At 43.2% G+C, this 22,750-nt stretch overlaps 1 protein-coding gene across 9 annotated transcripts in view; it reads right to left on the bottom strand.

The window, feature by feature from the left end:
* The window catches only part of MAPKAPK3 (MAPK activated protein kinase 3), a 92,124-nt gene that overhangs the window by 18,932 nt on the left and 50,442 nt on the right, over positions 1-22,750 (bottom strand). For all 9 annotated transcript variants that reach the window (XM_084839666.1, XM_084839670.1, XM_084839667.1 and 6 more), the window contains one exon: positions 898-1,037. In XM_084839666.1, the coding sequence (XP_084695792.1) occupies positions 898-1,037 (140 nt within the window). The remainder of the gene's footprint in view (positions 1-897; positions 1,038-22,750) is intronic.

Raw genomic sequence — 22,750 nt, 5'->3', positions numbered from 1 at the left:
AGAAGAACTGTGCGTGATCAGGCTAAAGCCCTAGTTCACCATTCTGTACATACAGTGGCCAACCAAATATTTGTGGGAAACCCACAAGCAGGACATAAGCACAATTTAGTACCTTTCTACATGTGTCCCCCAGCAATTGATACTGAGAGGCATACTGCCTCCAATACTGGAGGTAATACATAGCCAGCATGACTAGCAGCCACTGATAGCCTTGTCCTCAATGAAATAAACAGTTCAGCCAACATCATCCATAGAGAGGCTCAGCAGTGAAGGTGAGGCTCCTTCATACCCAGCTGCCAGGCTTCCCAGAAGCATCCGGCTGGCTACTGTGGGAAGGAGAACTATATGGACCCTCAGTCTGGTCCAGCATGCTTTTTTAATGTCCTTACCTGCTTCCTACTACACAGGCACAGCTGAACAATGCAAACTATTGAAAGAAAGCAGGAAGCTTTAACGTATAGCTTTGCCATTGCTTCTTTGGGTTTTGTTATGGACTCCGATCAACAAGGAGTGGTATTACATGGGAGCAAAGTCAACATAATGGATGGTTTGGACTGGGCTAGTCTGCTTTCTGTGGACCCATAGTCACTCACTGATAAAGAGAATGATGAAAAAAAAAGACAGGCAGAGAGTGGTGCACATACACAGCACACAGGGATAGGTACAATATGCCCTCCCCAAGTTCATCTGATTTTTAAAAAACCCTGAAACGTAAGACTTTTCATGATTCCAAAAAGCTCTGCAAGGCAATGCACTCCCTTTTGGGGGGATTATGGCCAAAACACCATGGTTTTCTAGCAAGGAGTGTGCTGCTATACTGCCTGATGGAGCTCTTACAACTTTCTCCTAGGATTCCAAAACACGGATCAGTCAAGAATGATCTCAATTGAGCCATACCACTCCATGATGATGAGGAGGCATCTCTTTCCATGATGTATATTCTCATAAACATCCAAGATATGGACTATGTGGGGACAACCTGAAGCTCGCCAATGATGATCCACCTCTTGTCGTGCTTTGGGACTGTCATACAAGAGCTGCAAGGGGAGGGAAAAGGGGAATAATGATCGAACTTGCCTTTCTTTCTTGACTTTTAGCTCACTGTCCTTAGAATTCTAATGGTCATGAAATGTAGCAAACATAGGAGCTCATCCAGATAGACAGGGCAGATATTCCTGATTTTCCCAGAACGACTGTGGACATCTGGTTGGGAAGTTGCTCTGTGCTTGGGAACAAGCAATTTCACCAAACAGCACCCACCATATTGAAGTGGAATAGCCTTAAGATGCTAGCTCTCACCTATAGCTCTTTAAAACTGCTTAAATGAACGTTAGAGGCCCCTTTAGGTTCTCGTGGCCACTACCTGCAGCTCATGCTGGAAAGGCTGAGTTCTGCAGATACCTCTCCAAAGTGATGTGGCTAACTGTCCAATGTGGAGAGGGCAGCAGCCTGCCTGCAAAACTAGATTAGGACACATGACTTTTCACATGAAGGAGGGGCAGGCATGTGGAAAGGATCTCAACCAATGGCAGAAAAAACAAAGGTTATATTGTCCCTCCTCTCTGGCGGGCACAAAATAACCCTTTTCCAATGATGTACACACTCAAGCCCCAAAATCTAAGGTTTAAAAGCATTAACCATGAAGAGTAGGGATAGGGAGAACTACTGTAGGTCTTCCTGTCAAAAGCAACACCTACTTTGATTGGAGTAAGGCGTTTCTGCTCTCCACACATGTAATGAAGGTTTGCTTCTCTTCCTCTCCACTCTAGCCAGCACAAAAACTGGCAATTGCAAAGAATACTCCAAAGCCCTGAAGCAACCAAGGCTTGTTAAATACACAGTGACTGTATGAATATGCTTCCTGAATATTAAACCAACCTCATGCATTCCAAGGGTCACTGCCTGCATTTTTGTTCTTCAGTCCCTTATAAGCTGCAACAACTTTATTTCGAAGCATCCACTAACAGTCACCATCAGAATACATCAAGACAGAGATTAGCTTCCACCAGAGCAAGAAATCTGCACTAAGATACTGGTCCCCCAAAAGATTACCTTGGAAAATACTCTGAGAAGCACCAGAGTTTTCTACAATTACTGTTGGATTACATGTACTCAGTCCTAAAAGGGAGGAAAATACCCACCCATCACAATTTGGCACCAAAGTAACCCAAAATCAATGCCAAGTAAAGCTAAATTCTACAGCATGTAGAAATGATACAAATTAAACAAAAATCTGCACGTTTCTCCTAATCATAGGGAGGATGAAAAGAAAGACATGGAAATATTGTCCCCTGGAAACGCAAGACGTCTTATTCAGCCACCCTTCAGAGTCCTGAGATTTCTTTCTTTTTTTTGAAAATATTTTTATTTATTTTTGTCTTTATAAATGAAATAAACAGTACCAACAACCTGATCAATAACTACAATTTCCCAACAATACAATATTCTTAGGAGGACACAACAATAATAAAAAGGAGAAGAAAGGAAAAGGAAAAAAAAGGATTTTTTTCTTTTTTAAAGGGTTAAATTTAAACTCCAATACACACGGGCTTCAGATCCCATTCTACTTTAAAAACTATACCTATAACATTAGCAATATTACAATGTAATAATCAACCTTACATTTCAATATCATATCATCAGTCTTATAGCAAGGAAGCAGGCCTACAATTCATTCCCAGTAACCATATATTGCCCTTAAGTTAGAATATACTAGTAATAATAAAGCTTAACAGTTTAATCAACCAAAAATCTTACTAAGTAGTCTTATAGTAATGATGATGATGATGATAATAACAACAACAATAATAAAAATATGAAATTATAATGTTATATAATAATAAAGCTTGGAAGCAACCTTACAACAGTCAGTAATATATTTTATACTAGATATATAAATGAGTGTGCACAATATACCCTCAAACAATATATTTAAATACAGTATATCATATCAATTTTAGAGAACAAGAATTTAAAGAAAAATAAAAAAGAAATGAAAGAAAGCAAACGAATATATGTATAATCAGTTATCTCTGGCCTAGCCTGAATCATGCAGACTAAACATAGACAGTTAAAAAAACTTGTTTAAAGATTCCAGTTCATGGGGCAGGAACAGAAATCTCATGCATTTTTACGTTCAGCCATGCCTCCGCCATTTCATGATTTAGGAACTTCTTCATCTGACCTTCAGAAACAATGCAAAATGTAGCACGATGTTTTAAGTTATATTGTAAGTTCATTTGTTTTGCCAGATTTGTTGCCTTGATGAATCAGCCACCTTGGCTGATTCATCAAGGCAACTCTTCCATCAGCCACCTCTTTGATGTAATCTGGAAATAACATAACTTTATCTTGTTTCCAAAAAAGACTTCCACCCTCTCTTGCCAAATGCAGGATATAATTCTTTGTGGAGGTTCTTGCAAATTGGACTATAATTGTATAGCCAGACCCTTTAGCATTTGGCAACGAAATGCCTGCTCAATATCAAGTGGCACAGGAAGTATCTCATGTAAAAGCTTGACTACAAAGGTAGGCAAATTTGCATCACTAGGCAAATTTTTAATAACAATAATATGTACATTGGATCTGCGTGTGAAGGCCTCCAGTTGGGAAATTCTGACAGAATTTTTTGAAAAAAGCTTGTGTCGTAGTTTCGTTCATTGTCAGCCTATCTTGTAGCTCGTTAACCTTCACCTCCATTTTTTGCCAAGAAGTGTTAATTAAATCCACAGCGCCTTGCAGGGCGGTGATTGAATTTTGAATTGAATCCAACCTCTTAGCTTGCTTTGCAAATTGCGAAGATAAATCTTGGGTGACCAGCCAGATGGGCGATTAATAAATTTAATAAATAAATAAAATAAAGTTTTTATCAGAGTAAGTAACTCCCCTGTATCTTCGGTTCTTGGAAACTTTGCCAAAGGGGGTACAGGGGGAGTGGGCGGTGATGCAGTTCCTTTCTTTCTCCTCATTGTAGCCATGTTTCTCTTCAAACAAATCTTGCAGGTCCTCAAATATTGTTGATATTTCCTAAAACATCCCTCAGATGTTGTTGATATTTCTTAATCCATATATTACAATGGAACACATCAGCCCTGTTTTCTCCTATTAGATAGGAGTTTCAGAACAGCTTTTTGCGATGATTAAACTCTGGAAGGGTAGTCTCAGAATCCAGCCCCCCCCCCCCGCTTCGCGGAGAGTACTTTTCTCCAAGATCTCATCCAGATGCTGCCTTGCCCCCCCCTTTTAATTCCAGGGGGGAGATGAAAAGGTTTTTCAACCTTTTAAAAAGCTGTTTGAGATAGCATCCCACGGAAGCTCCACGGAATGCTGCGAGGGCGACATTGGTTCCAACCGGAAGTGAGTCCTGAGATTTCTCTAGGCATAGTCCCACACACTTTTAAATGTATCCCTGCAGCTGTTAAGATGCATTAAAAAAAGACCCGCAAGCTAAGATTCTCATGAAACTAACTCCTGTGTCCAGGACTTTGGTCTATGTCATGGAGTTGGATTCAGACTTACTCATACTTAGAGGCGATCCATTGAAATCAATGGTACTTAAGCTCGTCATGACTTCAATGGGTCTACTCTAAGAAGTATGACTAAGTCTGGATCCCATCCATGGAATTCACAGCCCTAAGTTTAAACACAACTGTCTAAGCAGAATCCAAGGGATGCTTCACAACAGCTTCTTGTCCTACACAGAGCTAACAACCAGAAAGGGAAAGACATGTACACAGTTACCCGTTCAGTGCATCACACATGTTTATTTTGCTGTAAATGTATTTTATTGGTTATTGGAATGAATAAGGCACATTTGTCTACTGATCTAACTCATGTATTTAACTTGCTGAAAAACAGATTGTTTTTCTTTTGTTTTCAAATTAATGCAGTTATTTACAAACTTTGTGTAATGAAATGAATCCAGACAAGACTGAGCTTGTGGGGGGGGGGGGGGTCTTCTGACTGGATGGACGGTGTTCAACCAGTTTTGGATGGGGTTGCACTCCCCCTGAAGGAACAGGTTGGTAGCTTGGGGTTTCTCTTGGAGCTATGATTGTCACTTGAAACTCAGGTGGCCTCAGTGGCATGAGTGCCTTCTACCAGCTTTGGCTGGTGGCCCAGCTACCCTTCTTCTGAGCATGGATAACAGCCTTCAGTAGTCTATATTTTGGTAACTTCCAAGTTATGTGCTCTATGTGGGGCTGCCTTTGAAGATGATTCAATTAGGTATTACGCTGCAGCTTGTGCAAAATGTGGTGGTGAGATTGATAGCATGGACCAGAAGGTCTGAACATATAACACCAATTCTTACCCACTTGCACTGACTGCCTGTACATTTCCGAGCCCAATTCAATGTGCTGGTTTTGACTTACAAAGCCTTACACAGCTCAGGACCGTAATACCTAATGAAGCACTCTTCCCAGTATGAACCTACCTGTACACTACCATCATATGAGGCCTTCTTCCAAGTGCCTCTGCTGAGAGAGGTTCAGAGGGTGGCAACAAAGGAGAGGGCCTTCTTGGTGGTGGTCCCTTGATTGTGGAACATTTTCCCCAGTGAGGCTTGCCTGATGCCAACATTGTTATCTTTTCACCACCAGGTTAAGACTTTCCTCTACTCCCAGGAATTTGACAGCACATGATAAGGGTTTTTAATGGTTCCTGGGATTGTTACTGTTTATTATTTTTACATTTTCATATATTCATGGTTTTATATTACGTTATCGTAAACTGCCCAGAGAGCTTTGGCTATTGGGCAGTATAAAAATGTAATGAATGAAGTGAATGAATGTGTACGCCTTTTTCTCTACGTGGAGATTATCTGTGTAGGAAAAATGTCTGCTCTGGGGACAATGGACCAAGGTAGCTCTGTCTGATGCTAGGTCCTCTGCATGTGTATGAGATGAAAGAACACACTTTAAACCTGAAAGAATTATAAAAAGAGTGCTGCAGTATAAGAAAAATAGAGAGAGATAGCAAGGACTGTTTCACACAGTACTTTTTCTGACAATGAAATGAATCTTACAAAACAATCCTATGCATGTTTACTCAAAAGTAAGTCCCACTGAGTTCAATGGGGCTTGCTCTCAGATAAGTGGGTATATTTGCAACCTAAAAGAAAGCACTGCTTATGATACATAAATAGCAGAGTGAGCGTCTCATTTTGGTACAAGCAAAGAAGGGAGGTGAATCTATTTTTAATAAGTGCGAAGCAGTCCAGAGTCTTTTCATCTTTCAAAAGAGTAAACACTTTTTTTCTGTAGCAAGTTGAGCACAAAATTGTTCTGGCACATCTTAGAAACTCAAAAGAGAGGTTTATTTAGTCCAGGTTGTTACAGAACCTTGTCTTCTTATTCTTTCATTTTTATTCCAGTGATAACAGCCACCATATTATTGCATGGACAGACATATACTATATTACTTCTGCTTTCCTTCAACTAATGAAGATAGCGGTTCTAAATGGCAAAGACCTATTTTCAGCAGCTACCTCATGTAACCTGTTTTTCTAATATACAGGAAATTCTGTGTGCACACATATGATTACTTTGAGCTTTTTCAAAAGGCTTTACCAAAGCCTATTTTGAGGGCATCAATCCATCTAGGTGTATTTCCACATTACAGCTTGTTCTATGTTGGTGTGAATTTTCACTCTGCCTTTTAGTATGTGGCTCTGTCGCTTAAAGGTCTAATTAAAAGTTCATTGAGACACATGTATAATAACGATGTCTAAACACCCATAGGGCTAGTTTTACTCTAAGCAAGGCTCACATAGCCGCCATGGAGCTTTGCTATTTTGAAGACTGGTGATTTTGAGTCATTACAACCACCATTTCAGACTTCGATATCTCAGTTCCCATAAACCATAGGTCAACTGTCCCTTCCTTTTTCACTTCTAAAGAATCCATTCTTGCAGCAGCAGCAGCACTCAGGGTCAGAGACTTCTGATAGCTGCTGCCAGAGTATCTCCTATTAGATACTCTGGCCTCCAGCATTCAGAGAGCAGGCCCTTTCGCTGCTGGTTCCTAAAGCATCCTCCCAGAGGGCACTCTGAGTGCTGGTTCCTAGAGTGTCCTCCTGGAGGCAGGAAGCCGTGAGTAAAAATCAGATTGAGTTGGTAATTTTGGTGGCATGGGGATCATGGCACATGATGTAGCAGAAGACAAAAGCCCTACAAATAGTAGTCCCATGCGGACTCTAACTGGCACACCTCACATGCACCTTGGAACCCACAAGCCCCAAAGACATAAAGCAGGAGTAGGCAACCTGGTGCCCTCTAAATGTTTTGGACAACCATTCCCATAGTTCCTAATCACTGGCCATGCTGGTTGGGGCTTATGGGAATTGTATTCCAAAACATCTGGAAGACACCAGGTTGCCTACCCCGATAGAGCATGCAAACACATGCACATGGCATGCCACATGCAAATGAACACACCACAATATAAGGTATGATAGGTACAGAACATGCTTTGGCCCTTCTCCCTTCAAACCTTCTTGACTGTGGTGCTCCACCTTTGGAATTGTCTCCGGGGAGGTTTGCTTGGTGCCCACGCTGCTCTCATTTTGGTTCCATGTGAGAACCTTTTAAAAAATTCTTCCAGGCTTCAGAAACCGCTTAAACTTTTAAACCCTTTAAGCCACTCTATTTTATTTGCTTTCTCTCAAAAGTTTCCATTTCTTTTTTTTTAATCTACTGTCTGTTGGTTTTATTGACTTGCATTGTTTTTATTATTTTTGTTAGCCATTCTGGGAATACTTGTGTGCTGAAGGTGCAGGCTAAAATCTGATAAAACCAACCAACCCACCCACCCACCCACCCTTTAAAAGAAATAGTTCTTAGGTCAAGCTCTTACAGTGCCACAAACCATGGCCCTTCATAAGGGAGAGGCAGCAGCATTGGTTACTGCCTCTATATTATGTTGAGGTGGCAAGGAAGAGAACAAGGAGTAACTATTTGAACAGGACAAAGCTGAACGAATGGGAGACAGAGAACTCAGGTGGAGGTCAACATGCTCAGCGGGCCTGGAAGGAGCACTAGCTGTAAGACAAGAAAACAACTGGAACAGGATGCCAATGGAAAAAAAGGGGAAGCAGCAGGTGGACAATATTCACCATGATAGTAGGTAAGAAGGCATTCTCTTTGCTGTCTAGAACAAACCTGTTGCACTTCCACAGGGTTGCCCTGTGGCACACTGCCTTTTCTGACCTCCATTTCTTCAGTCTAGCCCTTTGTGTTGATTCCTTCATGTCTGACCATGTTGCCTAATTTTTCCAGTCCTGTTCTCTCAATCATGTCATCCACCTGACTGTCACACTTAGAATATTCTGTCCACCTCGTGTCAGCAACTTTGTCCAGACTTTGCTGTCCCTACCTTTCCCATGACACTGAGGCTGAAGTTATGGCTTCTCAAAAAAGAGGGTTATCATCTTGCAATTTTACATGAAATGAATTACTGCATTTTAGGCTAATTGTTCTTTTGGTTATATTATCATTATGACTTATTTTCATTTGATTTTATTATTATAAGATGTGATGGGGGGAATTTGTATGGGTTGTAAATCAACTTGAGCACAGTGATATAGAAAGGTAGTTAAAATGACATATCTGTACATATTTTTGCTTGGTGTTAGGGATGGGTGGATCAGCCTATTTCTGGCCTGTACCACACTTATGGATGTACACATGCAAAAGTATGTTCTGCCTAATTTTTTTTTAATCCACACAAACATTTACATTTAAATTCAAATTTAAATACATACTCAAATATGATTTTTTCAATGTATTCTCTCTAAAAATACAAATTTCTAAACATAAATGCATTTATGTTTTTGGAATTGAGAATTGTATCACAAAATTCAGAGAAGCCCCAAATCCAAAGGATAACTACATTTCAATACACACATTAGCTTGGGAGGTGCAGATAAGGTCGATTTGTATTGGAATTTGCAAAGAACGAATTCTTCATGCATCCCTACTTCATGCTTCATACACCTAAGGATTTTTTAATAATCTAATGTGGCTGATTTTTGATTTATTTATTTAAAATATTGCTAACCTGTCCTGTGTTAATTGATCTCAGGGTGGAGTACGATAATAAAAACAATTCAACATAAAACCAATCCATTATAGTAATCAGTCTAATAAAAAAAAACTAAGCTACAGTCAATATGACCCAAAAGCTTAAGTCAATAACCAGGTCTTAACTTGCCATCAAAATGAGAATGTCAGTGCCAACCAGGCCTCCGAGGGGAGGCAAATCCATAATGAAGGCAGCACAGCGGAGAAGGCCATCTTTCACATCCTGACATAACGTACAGCTCCCATTGGTGTGACACAGAGGACAGCCCTGCTGGACAGATCTCAATACTTGGGCAGGTATATACAGAGAGAGGTGCTCCCTCAAATATCAATGTCCCAAGCCATTTTGGACTTTATATATCATTAATACAATTCTTCATTTGTTTCTGAAATAAACAGCTTTTATTCAATAAGTCCCTTCTCCTCTGCTCCTCAGGAAGGTCTAAAACCTGGATATCTTTAGGATAAGCTTAAGAAAGCTAATTTTGGGGGAAGGGGGAGTCCTTGACCTGCTTTTTCCACAGTTCCCTCCTGCCAGTTCTCCTCCTCTAGTTCAGAAGCATCATCAGAATGCTCAGAGGGGCTCCCTGCTCCATGTAAGTATATGAACAGTATAAGGATAGCTCCCCTAACCTTACCATGGGTATGTGGGGAGAAATTCCTGATCCTCTGCATCCTATAGCAAAGGACAGATCTATTGGGAAAATGGGATAGGGAAGCACTCTCTGTTTTTGCTTCTCCCTCACTTGTTTGAGCAGCGGCTAGAGCCACTGTGGCCAGTAGTGTGGTGGCAAATCCAGAAGTGCAGGGTCCCTTCGTGACAGCCACAGCCGCGCCCCCTTCTAAGATTGTACAACCTTGTAAGATATACAGCCGTCAACTGCGATCCCAAAACAGTGCAGCTGAGAGCAAGGCAGGAGTATTTCAATTGCACGTCTGACAAAAAATGCAGGGGTGTTAAAATCTTTTTCACTCACTTGCTCGCTCAAGCACGAACCTTTTAGGTTTTCAAAACATGATACTCTATGGAAGCTTCACCCTCTTGACTCAGCCCTCATGGACAGAGCCCTTCTCACTTAAGCAGCCCCCTTGCACACTCCCTTAGCGGCCCAGCATTAGCATTACCCACTAGCCTTCCCTAAGCTCCTTCACTATATCTCCCCCGCCCCCAACAGAAACGTCCACACACCCAGCTGGACTGAACTACACACACACGCACACATACCTTTCTCCCCTCCACACAACTGATTTTTTCTGTGTCCTTCCCTTCCACCAGGGTTTGTTTGCCCAGGTACATGCCAACCTTGTACCAAAAATGGTAGCTGACGGAGCAGGTTGCATTTGGCAATTCTGCTTACTGTAGAAATTAATGTCCAAGAATTAACAGTGCAATCCAATGTGTTATTTCAAATTAAATTTACAGAGATCTTGGGAAGGTAGATAAGGCTGCAGTCCTAGGCACACGTAACTGGGAGAAAGCCCAACTGGCAATTGAACATAGCGGGACTGACTTCAGAGTAAACATGCATAGGATTGTGTGATAAATCCAAAAAACTGGCACAAACCAACTCTTACAATGAATATTAATAATTCAATAGCTGAACAAGACATCATCTTGCTTCTCATTTGCGTCACCCACCTGCCTCCCTCTTTTTCATGTTCATCAAGATGTGAAAGAAACTTTTCCATAACATTTCTCCAGCCCCCACCCCCGCACTATAAAGCACAAAAAGGCACCAATCCTAAACACACTTACTGGGGGAGCTGGTGTATTGCTGTGGCCCTGTTCTCCTTCCTGCCCTGGAATTGTGGGAGTGGGATAGGGTGGTGCTCTAGCGGGCTCTGGCTGGTGGTACTGGGGTATAGTTTGGAGAACTGCCAAGAACAAGTTTAAGTATCAGGAGTTTTACGGGTGATGCAGCAATGCGCCCCCCCCTAAACAAACCTCAGTTAAGGGTATGTAAATCAGCTTTATGTGTTTTTTTAAGTAAAAGATACAAAAACCACCTCACAGGGTTGTTGTTGTGAGGATACAACGGTGAGGAGGAGGATAATGTAAGCCGCCATGAGTTCCTTGCGAGAGGGAGAAAGGCGGGGTATAAATGCAATCAATCAATCAATCAATCAATCAATCAATCAAACAATGGTTACATATTTTCAAGGGGACAACAAGGGTCTAGGCCATTCACATCTCCACACCCTTACTTCCTAAAGGCATATTATATCTAAATGGTGTGAGGGAAAAGGAGATGATGATGATAACTTGTATAATCAAAAATTAAGTTTCAAACAGCTATGTAACTTTAGATTACAAATTAAATTTAAATTTAGATTGTAAGCTCCTAGGGGCAGAGGCCTGACTTTTTTTTGCTTATGATTCTCTGTAAAATACCACATATATTATAAAAACCAAAGTCTGTGCATCTTCTGGAGGCAACTGAAGACATGTTTTATTCAAACTGTCTTTTGGTGACCAGCAACAGGGAAAGATAAAGTAGATTGATTAGCATATTGTTACCAGCCCTGAGCCCCTGGGATGAAGTAGACTATACACCCAATCAATTAAGGGTGCAATCCTATGCATGTTTAGACAGAAAAAAGCCCTACAACTCCCAACTAAGCTGGCTGGGGAATGTTGGGAATAGTAGGAATTTTTCTGTCTAAACATGCATAGGATTGTGCCCTAATTACATAAATATCAGATATGGACAATGATGATGTATTTTTTTCTACCTCATAAAATAGTAACCCTATCATACGGATAGAATAAAGCCTCATGGCCATGGGGCCTACTCTCAAGTATGGGGGCTTACTCCCAAGTAAGCGCAAAGCAAATATATGGAGGAAGTGTGGGGGGGGGGGTGGAGAAGGAGAACAAGAAAAAAGCTGCTTTACTTAACAAATTTATTTAAAGACTGTCAGGGATGCTGGTAATGTGCACTTTAGGCCCTCACCCTCTGCAGGAACAGCCAAGAAGAAACGCAGCAGGCTGCAGCCTTCCCCAACCTGGCATCCTCCAGATTTGCTGGACGACAACTCTCATCAGCTCCAGGAAGCATATTGGCTATGCTGGCTGGGAGGAGGGGTGATAGGATTTGCAGTCCAACACATCTGGAAGGCAGAAGACTGGGAAAGGCTGGGTGAGAGATGCAATGGAGAAGTTCTGCAGCCCCTGCCCAGAGCTGTGTGGGGGCAGGCGAGGCTGCCGATATCTACATACATGTCTTCTCGGAAGTAAGCACATAGATTTCAATGGGGTTTATTCCCAGGTATTTCTTATCATTTTAATTTAATTTTTAAAATTTATTTTCATTTATTTTTCACTCATATAGACTCCCTCTTTCTTCTCTCTGCCCTCCCCATACCCTGGCCCCACAGCCACTGCCACAACCACCACCCAACAAACTGACCGAGCTATCCTATCTGAGTCTGATGTTGGCTAGTGTGTTCTGTGGTGCGAGGCGCGTCGTGTCTTTCACTACAGCAGCCCATGCATGCTCGGTTGCTGTAGCTCTACAACTGGCTGGCTTGCTGAGAGCACAGGACTGATGATCAGGATCAGCGTCTCCAGCAAGCAACTTAGCCTGGCCCACATGCTCCCATCCGTCCCTGAAACCGGATGGCGATGGCGCAGTCTCAGGCACAGGCACCAGATCCTCCATCTCTCCCTCTCCGAGTGAGAGAAGGCAGGCTGCAAGAGAGAGTAAATTAACCCTTTGCTGGGCGAGGCTGCTCCCCCCACCCCACGCTCCTGCTGCTGCCATTCAGCACCTGAATGGGTGCTGGTGCTGCAGGACGACGAGGGCAGCACCGTGCATGCAGGCACAGAGCGGGGACGGGTGGAGAAGCTGAGAGCTGAGGAGGAGATGAGAGGAGGCTGCAGAGTTCCCTCAGGCTCCCTCTTGCGCCCCCTTTGTCTGGTCGGCTCTGCATGGTAGATGAGAGGCAGCTGCCAGCCTCCCACAGTCCCTTCCTCTACTCCTTCCTCCCCCCTAGGAGACTGTGACCCGGCTGGGGGCTGGCTTCAATAAAAGTGCAGGAGTGAAGCCCCGGCGTGACCTACCACCACTACACCTCTGATTATGGCTCTGGACCCATCCTAGACGATACATTTCTTGTGGAAGGGCTTCAGATCCTTCACTAGTCTCCAAATCCTCTTCTTTGGATAATTCAGAGAGGACAAAGGCCTGAATTTTTATAGCAATTAAATACCAGGTGAAGAATTCCAGGCAAGTCCTACCCCTGCAAAAATCTGGCTCAGTGGATTATGTAGCTCCACTGGGAGCCCCCACAGTGTCTTCCTGTTCATAGTGGAGTGGGTTGAGGATTTTCTATTGTGTCATCTCCTTCTCTCCTTAAAATGGATCCTATAGACTGGAACCTCCTGCTGCTAGGTACCATTGCAATTGTTGAGATGGAAGCTGGTTTGCTGTGGTGGGAAGCCTCTTACCCCTCTGTGCATAGACACTTCTGGGCTGTGAGGTGAGGAGAGGAGGTTACCAATAGGTCTCCTTCACTAAGCAGGCTGGTGCATGCTCTCCCTGCCACAGAGGGGAGGAGCTGGGCAACACGCAGAGAGGTCCAACTACTGGTTCCCTTTGCCCTTGGAAGGGGCTAGTTAAAAATTTCCCTCTAACACCTCTAAATCCCCATCCAACATGAGGGGTGAGTGGGTTATCCCCTCAGTCAAGATTGCCCCAAGCACCAGTGGGGAATCCAGTTTTTACTCACCAACCAGGGCAAAGGAGGAACATTTTGCCTTCAAGGCAGAAGAACAGCATCAAAATTGTTTCAGTGTGCGTGGGTAGACAGTAATCTGGTTAATTGAATTTCTGCTTCCATGTTATTTTACATATGAAACCTTTTTTATTGGCCAGGTGAACAAACACGAGGAGAATGATCTCTATCTTTTGTTTAATTTTTAAAAGGTTCTGAGATGGTACCTATTTTTGTATTTTCTTTTGATCTCTTTGTATTGGGCCACAGCTGAGACAAATAAAAACTTTATTACAATAATGCTTAAGATCCTCAATATCTCTTCCTACATTTGTGAAAAGGGTACCTAAGTGGTTGTTTTGATGACTACCGAACAATTCTTTCTTCTTCCCACAGACAGCATTACTAAAAACGCTGGATTTTGTCATCTTGAAACACTGATTCCTGCACCACTGCCTCCCTCATCTCCTGGCCACAAGCCCAGTCGTTTTTCAAGTAACATGAATTGTCTGTTGTGATATGGTGGTGACAGCTGTTTAAAGAAAAGGAGCCAAGCAGGCAGAGAAGTCTTCAGATATTCCAGGGAACACTTGATTTAAATTAAATCACTTTGTTCACACCAAATTCACTACAGATAATATACTTTATAATTTTTGTAAAACTGAAAGCCAAAAAAGGCACATCAGAACAGTATATGAGAATCAATTTACTATTGCAAAATGGAGAACATCACATGCATGAGGGGATCTCAGAGACTGAGGGGATCTCTACACCTCAAGTTTATTGTGCATTCATGGTTGCTCACTCACTGAATTGTGTGGGGCCATTACATGATGTTGTCGTTGAACAGTCATTATTCCACTATTTCCTCCCACCTATCCCGTGTTTTCCTCAAACGGAAAAAATTGGGTATTTTTCTAGATATGCGCAAATGGAGCGCCATGTCTTCCCTGTGTTTTTCTCCCCTGGTGTGAATGAAGTGCTGAGTGTGGTTGTTGGAGGTGTGGTCATGATGTCGAAGGTGGTGACAAAGATCTGATGGGCGTTCAGCCTTCCCGGTCCTGTGCCATTTTGGCGCCTCACCTTTTTCAGCCTGCCTGTTCAAAACCGAGAGGCAGAATGGCACAGCAGCAGAGCAGCAGCGAGGGGGGGAGGCAGAGCAGAGAAGTAGCAGAGGGGCTGAGCAGCAGGGACTGGCCAAAAGCATGGAAGAGGGAGGCGGGCCTGGGGAGATTGGTGGGGGGGCTCTCCACGTGTCAGTCCCCATCCACCAGTAATGTGCAAGGGGAGGGAAAGGGGCAGGAACCCAGGAGCAAGTATCGCTGAACCTGGAGCGCATGTAATGCCTCTTCACAGAAACATAATGCTATGGGAATGACCATCTATGGAGAAGGAAGCGTGTGTAAAGGGATTCAGTTGTGATCCTGCATTTAAAATTGAAGTGGAAAGCTCCACTTTAAATGCAGGATTTTAGGCTGGTGTAGAAATCCCCTGAGAACAACAACTGTTGCAGCATTTAGGGTTCCATTTAAGGCTTGTTTATATAATCTGTATGCCAACCCATTCATGTTTATATAACCAAGGAGTTAAATCAGACATCTAACTGAATTAGATGTATGAAGGAAAACCTCTGAATGACCATATCATAATCCTGGAGATGGGTGCTGTTTTTTTTCAGCATAGGCACTGAATAGCGCCCAGTACAAAGAGACAGGGAAAACAACTACAATACCTCCAGATACAATGCCTGTGAAAGCAATACCCCTGATTTGTGACAACATGCAGGTAACAATTGTAAACAATCTCTCTTAGTACTTACTGTAGGATCATGTAAACAAGCTCTTGAAATAAAAGATATGCAAGGAAATGAGCAACTCTGACCTACTTATTTCCTTTTTCATACTAGTGGCTAATTTATGTGAAGTGGCAAACTCAAAGTAGCTATTAGTACCTGGAGGGTTAAAGGTGTAAGTTTTAAGATAAATGAGTAAATAGGTAAATAGAACCTGCCATTTCAGCTTTGTTCCAAGAGGCTTCCTCTAAGAATCTATCATGCTATCCTCTCTCCCTCGCTGCAGTGTGACCATGAAACAGGAGGCAAATAGGAGAAAGCTTGCTTCTCAATGGCTAGAGTCCCCAAAGGGAGGAAATCGGTTTAACCCCACCTCAGTGGTGTCTGTGAGAAGACCTCTTTACTTTCCCCTGTATGTGAATGGCTGCCATTCATTCCTGAGGGGGAAAGAAAACCACAGCACTGAGGGTCAATGTTGTGGTAGAGAGAAAACCTGCCTACAACCACTGAAACCGGATAGTCCTGCTATCTAACACAGAACTTCTGAAGAAAGCTGCAAGGTTGCAGGGAAGAGGGCAATAATGCTATTCAGAGATATGGTCCATGGGGTCACGCGACTGAACAACAAAATGTAGAGAGGAGAGTGACATCATGCCCATTTGTGCCTGCTGGCTCCTCCCCCTGCCTGCTCCCCCGTTTCTGTGTTCAGACAAACATCTGAAAATCTACTGTCAGAATTAGTCTCAGTGCCACTGTGGGACCTATGGGTTCAGAACCAGGCTCTGATTCAGGTTTAGAAAAAGTTAATTGGGGACCCAGTTCAGTCACAGATCGCCCTTGGCCATGACAGTTTAGCTTGGCTTGGCTCCCACCTGATTACAGGATGAGGGAGAGGGCTGGTTTCAGTCTGAGCAAGATGAGGAATGTCAGAATTTATTTATTTCATTTCTATACCACCCAATAGCCGAAGGTCTCTGGGCAGTTCACAAAAATGGTGACATCATTCTGCTTATTTTTTTCAGAGGGGAGTAGGCCAAGGGAGTGAACACTCCTGTCCAGCTACAAGTTTTGAGCTTGAAAGACAGGACTACATCTAAAAAAGCCAATAGCCCCTCTGTGGGAACCAGGTAGGCTAGGGATGGGGGAGAGGAACTGGGTTGAGGAAGGAGGGATTTTCAAATCTGTCTTCTTGGGAACAGAGGCTGTCTAAAGAGGGCAGAAAACATGCCCTGTTACGTGTAATGCTAGCTTATGAGCTAGAGATTCCTGTAAGGAATTACAGACCCACCAGAAGGAGGGATCTAATAGCCACTCCCTTGGTGTTTGTTTGTGCCCAGACCACAGAACTTTTTCTGAGAACATTCTCATCTTTACTGCCCCAAATCCTCTCTGTTCGGACTTACCACTTTCTGAGCCACTCAAAGCACAATTCACCTGGATTCTCCATCCAATCTGGACCACTGTCTGTTTCAGCCTTGTATCGTTAAGAACCTGCCATGTAATATAATTCTGGAAACAGCATCTGTAATGCCTGGACCTCTTTTGTGTTTGGACTTAACCTTTCTTTAGTGCTTGGGATAATCAAACTCCTGGGTTTTTACTTGCATGGGATATTCATTCATTCATTCATTCATTCATTTCTATACCACCCAATAGCCAAAGCTCTCTGTATCTAGTATAGGAGAGGCCCCAGGGAGAATATCTCTACTGCTCGGGACTTCCACTTGCCCACTGTTATCTTGAAACCTGGACTTAGTCTGCCTGGCAGCATATACCAGAGAGGCCCTAAAAGGGAATGTCTGTACTTCCTGGTACCCTCATTCTCTCTAGCTTGGATTAACCGTGTCCCTTGATCTTTGTTCTGCCTTGACACACGTCCTGTGGAGATTCCGATGGAGACTTTATTGTTGGACTGACCTTTGCCTGTGGGTGTGTGTATTCTAGTTTGTAACTTGCTTTTGAACCACGTCTTGAATTGCCTGGAATGTTATCTTGCCTGGATTTATTGTGACCCTTGACCTTGGCTTGTATTGGGAACAGTACAGATCCCAACTTGGGAAACAATTGTAGGACTGATCTCTGATCTACATGATTGTATTTATTTATTTTATTATTGCATTTATATCCCACCTTTCTTCTATCATGGTACTCAAGGTGGCTACATGTGGTTCCCATGTGGTCTCCCCTCCAAGCACTTACCAGACTCAAATCTGCTTAGCTTCAGCAAGGTAGCTGTCTCAAGTGCCTTCAGACTATTCTCTGGGACCTACAAGGGATTATTCCCTTGTAGATCTACATGGGACTGATCTCTAATCTACAAAATTGTAGATATGAGGCTTTGAATTGTTTGTTGAACTAAGCCATGGGCCTATAACTGTCATGGAGCTATAAGATTTCTGAAGAGTGTAACCATTAAGCTTTTACCAAGAATCTTGCTGATTTGGGTATCCTATGTCAGAATGCCAGAGTGTGTGCCGCAAGCAACAGGCCCATGACAATTATTATTATTGAAGTTTTGTGAACCACCCAGAGAACTTTGGTTACTGGAAGGTACAGAAATGTAGTAAATAAATAAACATTATGTTTCCAAAGCTTCCCTTGCCTCTAACACCCAGGAGTTGGTTTCTGGGGTAGGAAGGCGGGAAGGAGACAATGCCGAAGATGAGGTAGAGAAAAGCCTGAAGTGAAAAGAAATGGGACCCCACCTTTAAATTTCATGGGCTTTCTGCTATATATAAAGAGCTAGTTCTCAGGATTCTATCTTAGCATCACGAGTAAGGGACCATTCTCACAAAAAAAAAATTATGAGGAAAAAGCCAGGTTTGAAACACATGTGTACCTCTCAAAACCATGCTCTGATTACCTATACCTGAGTACAAAATGTCTCATAAGAAGTGGCCCGTTGTGTTAAATGAAAGAAAGCTGTCAAAGTACAGCCGGGGGAAACTGCTGTTTCCAGTGTCATCACAGGATTTGGCTGTTACCACAGAATCTAGTAGCAACAACAACAACAACAAAAGTTCTTGTGGCTCCACAATGTCAAGAGAGAGATTTATTGGCCACCTCCACCAACAGAGCTTTAGGCAGCCCTGTTCAACTGCACATTACTTAATAGCAGCAGCAGCTTGCAAGTGCCTTGTATTCCCAGCAACTCTTTGCCACAAGTCCTCTGAAGTCTTGCATCTTAGGGCTGAAGAAAGATGGTGTGTCTTCATCTAAATTCTCCAGGTATACCAAATCTGAACTGAAGCGGATGAGTGATGGGTTTCAGTCATGCAGTCTGAGTTTTCAAGCAGAGGCAACACATATGCCACCCACCAGTGGTACCCACAACTTCTCTCTCTTAACTCCCCCTTTCCCAAGTACTAATTTTGTGCGCTATTCTTGCGAAGACTGAAGGGGAAAATGCTTTGTTGGTGGCTAAGCAGCCACCAGACACAAGCCAAAACCTCAGGAAACAGCTGAAGAATGAGATCAGGGGTCGCCTGGAAACCACTATGTGCTCTCCACAATAAGCAGCTAGCATCAACTCCAAGCCAGCCACAAATGTGCTGGTGCCGCTGCCATCATTCTCATACACACACACACACACGTAAGGTGCTCAACAGACACTCTTCCACTCTCATTATCTGTTTATTGCCACTGTCACAAATAGCCCAAGGTGGGTCTACAAGGTAACAGCAGTTTAGGTCATCTTCCCTCTGCTCCACAAATGAACAGCATCTCTTTCAAACACATGCTAGCTTTTCTGTTATGCCCTTTAAATCCCAACCTAGCTCTGTAAAGCTGCAATTCCTTTGAAGGCATAACTAATGCACACAAAAAGCAATTGTGCACTACAGAAACACAAAAAATACATTGAACAAGTGGAGAAACTCTTATAGCCACCATCATGTTTTGATATATTCCCATCAATAACTAAGCTGTACTACATTTTGCTTACTATAAGAGACTTTTGCTTTCTATAGGTTGTGCAACTATTGTGAAATGGAAACTGGTGACTTCAGTAGCAAAAACTTTAAGGGTAGAAGAGGAGGCCATCGATTTGTTCTCTAAGTACTGCAGTTCCCAATAGGGGATCCTGTTTAGCATTACTGCTTGCTTTGAACATTATAAATCTTTTGACCTTGAAAATAGGATCATCTATTGGGAAGCTCAGGTATCAGATACATGATATTTCAATCATTCTGTTCAGAACCCTTTTCAAGTGGAAGAAGGGGAGAGCAGAAGAACACACACCGTTGGGTATAAGATCTAATTTACCTTGTACCTCCCTCCTGTAGATATAGAAAATCACTGGGACAGGCTAGAGATCTTGATTTAGGGAAGCAAATGCTCTGTAGCTTTCATCCAGGCCTACTTTATTCATAATGATTCACTTTTAATCATCCTGGTTTGGGTGAGGACTTGTATAATGTGTAATATCAACATAGAGGGCAAAAAATCCACAGTTGCAAGATGTTTTATGCACATTTTCCCCTTATAAAATGTATCCTGATGCTGGTTAATACATGCCTACATTGATGAGTAATCAGTTAAAACATTCCAAAAGAATCTACAACTAACAGTCCAGTTCTAAACATGTTTACTTGCAAGCAAATCCCATCGAGTTCAGTTGGACTTCCTATACTTAGGAATGCAAGCTTAAACACTTAGTTGATTGGCAATGCTGATGCATAAGTTTGTGTGTTTGCTCTATAAAGCAGATAAAGACAAGCTCTTGTTGTTGAACATGCAAGCTTTCGAGATTAAGGGAGTACTTTTTCAGGCAGGAAGTCAACTACGGCAATAAAGCAATAAGAAGAGTTCACATTATACAAGTCCTCACCAAAACCAGAATGATTAAAAGTGAATAATTATGAATAAAGTAGGCCTGGATGAAAGGTACAGAGCTTTTGCTCCCAGGTTTCCAATTCATATTTAATGAAGGGATATTTGGATCTCAGAATTTTTGGACTGTGTTAACAGAAAAAGACTTGGTGCTTTAGTCCTCCAGCAGAGACAGCTTTTGTACCAAAGCTATCATTATAATCTGCAAAGAAATCAAAAGGACTAAGCAGGGATTTAGCAAGTTTACTAATAAAGCATTCCAGTTACCTTTGCCCCTTATCTGCCTATTCTGTACTTTTGGAGCTCTGACTCCTGTGACAACAGGATTTAATAAGCACTGACTTCAGTTCACAGGAAGAGGAAGATTAAAACCAAATTCATAATGTTTCCTGGCAGGCAATAGCAACATTAAGCTGTGTACTCTCTTATTACATCCTATTATTATTATAATTATTATATTTATTTATATCCCACTTTTTCCCCAATACTGGGACTCAAGGCAGCTTTACAACATTAAAACTTATACAATTAAAACCTATAAATATAAATATAAATACAACTATACAAAAGTTAAAAATATAATTAAATCATCGATATTAAAATTGTAAAAATATTAAAACATTAAAAGACAACCACCACAAAAATAATATCCATACGTCACATTTTCACAGGTCCAGACCAGTTATCCCCAAAGGCCTGCTGGTACAAAAATGTTTTTACTTGCCTACGAAAGCATATCAAGGAGGGTGCCACTCTCGCCTCCCTGGAAAGGGACTTCCAGAGCCTTGGGGCAGCCACCGAGAAGGCCCTCTCCTGCGTTCCCACCAGGCATGCCTGTGATGATGGCGGGATGGTGAGAAGGGCTTCCCCTGAAGATCTCAGGGCACGAGTAGGCTCATAGGGGAGAATACGGACTTTCAGATAACCTGGACCCGAGCTGTACAGGGCTTTATAGGACATGGCCAGCACTCAGATCACTATCACCCCATCCAGCACAGAAAACGAGGTCCAGAGTGTGCCCAGCAGCATGAGTGGGGCCAGATACCTTCTGGGACAGACCCATGGTTGTCATGGCAGACATGAAGTCCTGAGCCGCTCCCGACAGGGCAGCCTCAGCATGGATGTTGAAATCTCCCAGCACAACAAGCCAAGGGGTCTCCAACACCAACCCCGAGACTACCCCGGCTAGCGCAGGAAGGGAGACTGTTGAGCAGCAGGCTGGGCGGTACACCAACAGAATCCCTATTCTGTCCCGGGCACCCACCCTCAAATACACACACTCGAACCCATCAGACTGCGGGATAGGGCACCTGGTGAGGGGGACCGAATCCCAATAGACCACTGCCACTCCACCTCCCCACCCCCCAGGTCTTGCCTGCTGCTGGATAGAGAACCCTGGAGGGCAGAGCTGAGAGAGATTAACCCCCCCCCCCCCAGCTTCATCCAGCCAGGTCTCTGTAATACAGGCCAGGTCAGTGTGCTCATGCAGGATCAAGTCCAGTTGCTTTACCATTCACCAACCTGGCATTCAGCAGCAGCAGTTTCAACCCAGGGGGTCTGTTGCCAGGGCCATCCAGGTTATTTGAGTTGGGGGACAGTTTAGGGACAGTCAGCACCCTGTTGTTACACACTCTGCCTTTAGAGTGTGACTGTCTCCCCACTCCATATGTCCCTCTGCTCTGTAGAACTGTAATGGCCGTTCCCTGGCTCCCAACACCTCCCCCCTTCATTAAAAAACACATATCTAATGCAGGCAGTCCAGCAGGCCACACTGAGGCAAACAGTCCCCTTCCCTCCTTTCAAGCAGGGGGACAGGCCCTCGCCCTCATGCTCCCCTGAAGTGGCTCCCCCAAAGGGGTGACCCCCTTTGGTGTCGCCCCCTTTGGCAGCGACACCCACCAGCAGCGGTCCTACCCCACAGAGGCCTGGGTTTTATGCCCCAGCTCCCACAGGTGTTGCAGCTGGGAGTGGGGTGGTGCTTGGCTGGACCTGGGTCTGCAAGGAGGCAGAGGAGAAGTTCCCCCAGGTGGAGGTAGAGCTCCAGCAAGGCAGCAGCAGCAGGAGCACTGGATCCCACCTGCCTTGCAACACTGAAGGGCTTCCTCTCCTTGCAGCAACGATGGCAAGAGTCTTCCTAAACCTATTTACAATCTCTATATGGAAAACGAAAAGCCCTCTTACACCTTCTTACATTGTGTGGACACTGCATTCCACCTATTTATTCCACCAGGGTTAATCTCCTGAAAATACAAGAAGTAATTTTGCTACCTCATGCCAGCAGCTGGGTCTCCCAAGCTCTATATTCACCACTGAAATTGTTAATATATCAATTT

This window comes from Heloderma suspectum, chromosome 2 (assembly GCF_057233095.1).
Source record: "Heloderma suspectum isolate Gila_16-S chromosome 2, 16-S_ref, whole genome shotgun sequence".
NCBI lineage: Eukaryota > Metazoa > Chordata > Lepidosauria > Squamata > Helodermatidae > Heloderma > Heloderma suspectum.
This window is presented reverse-complemented; position numbering and strand designations above follow the sequence as displayed.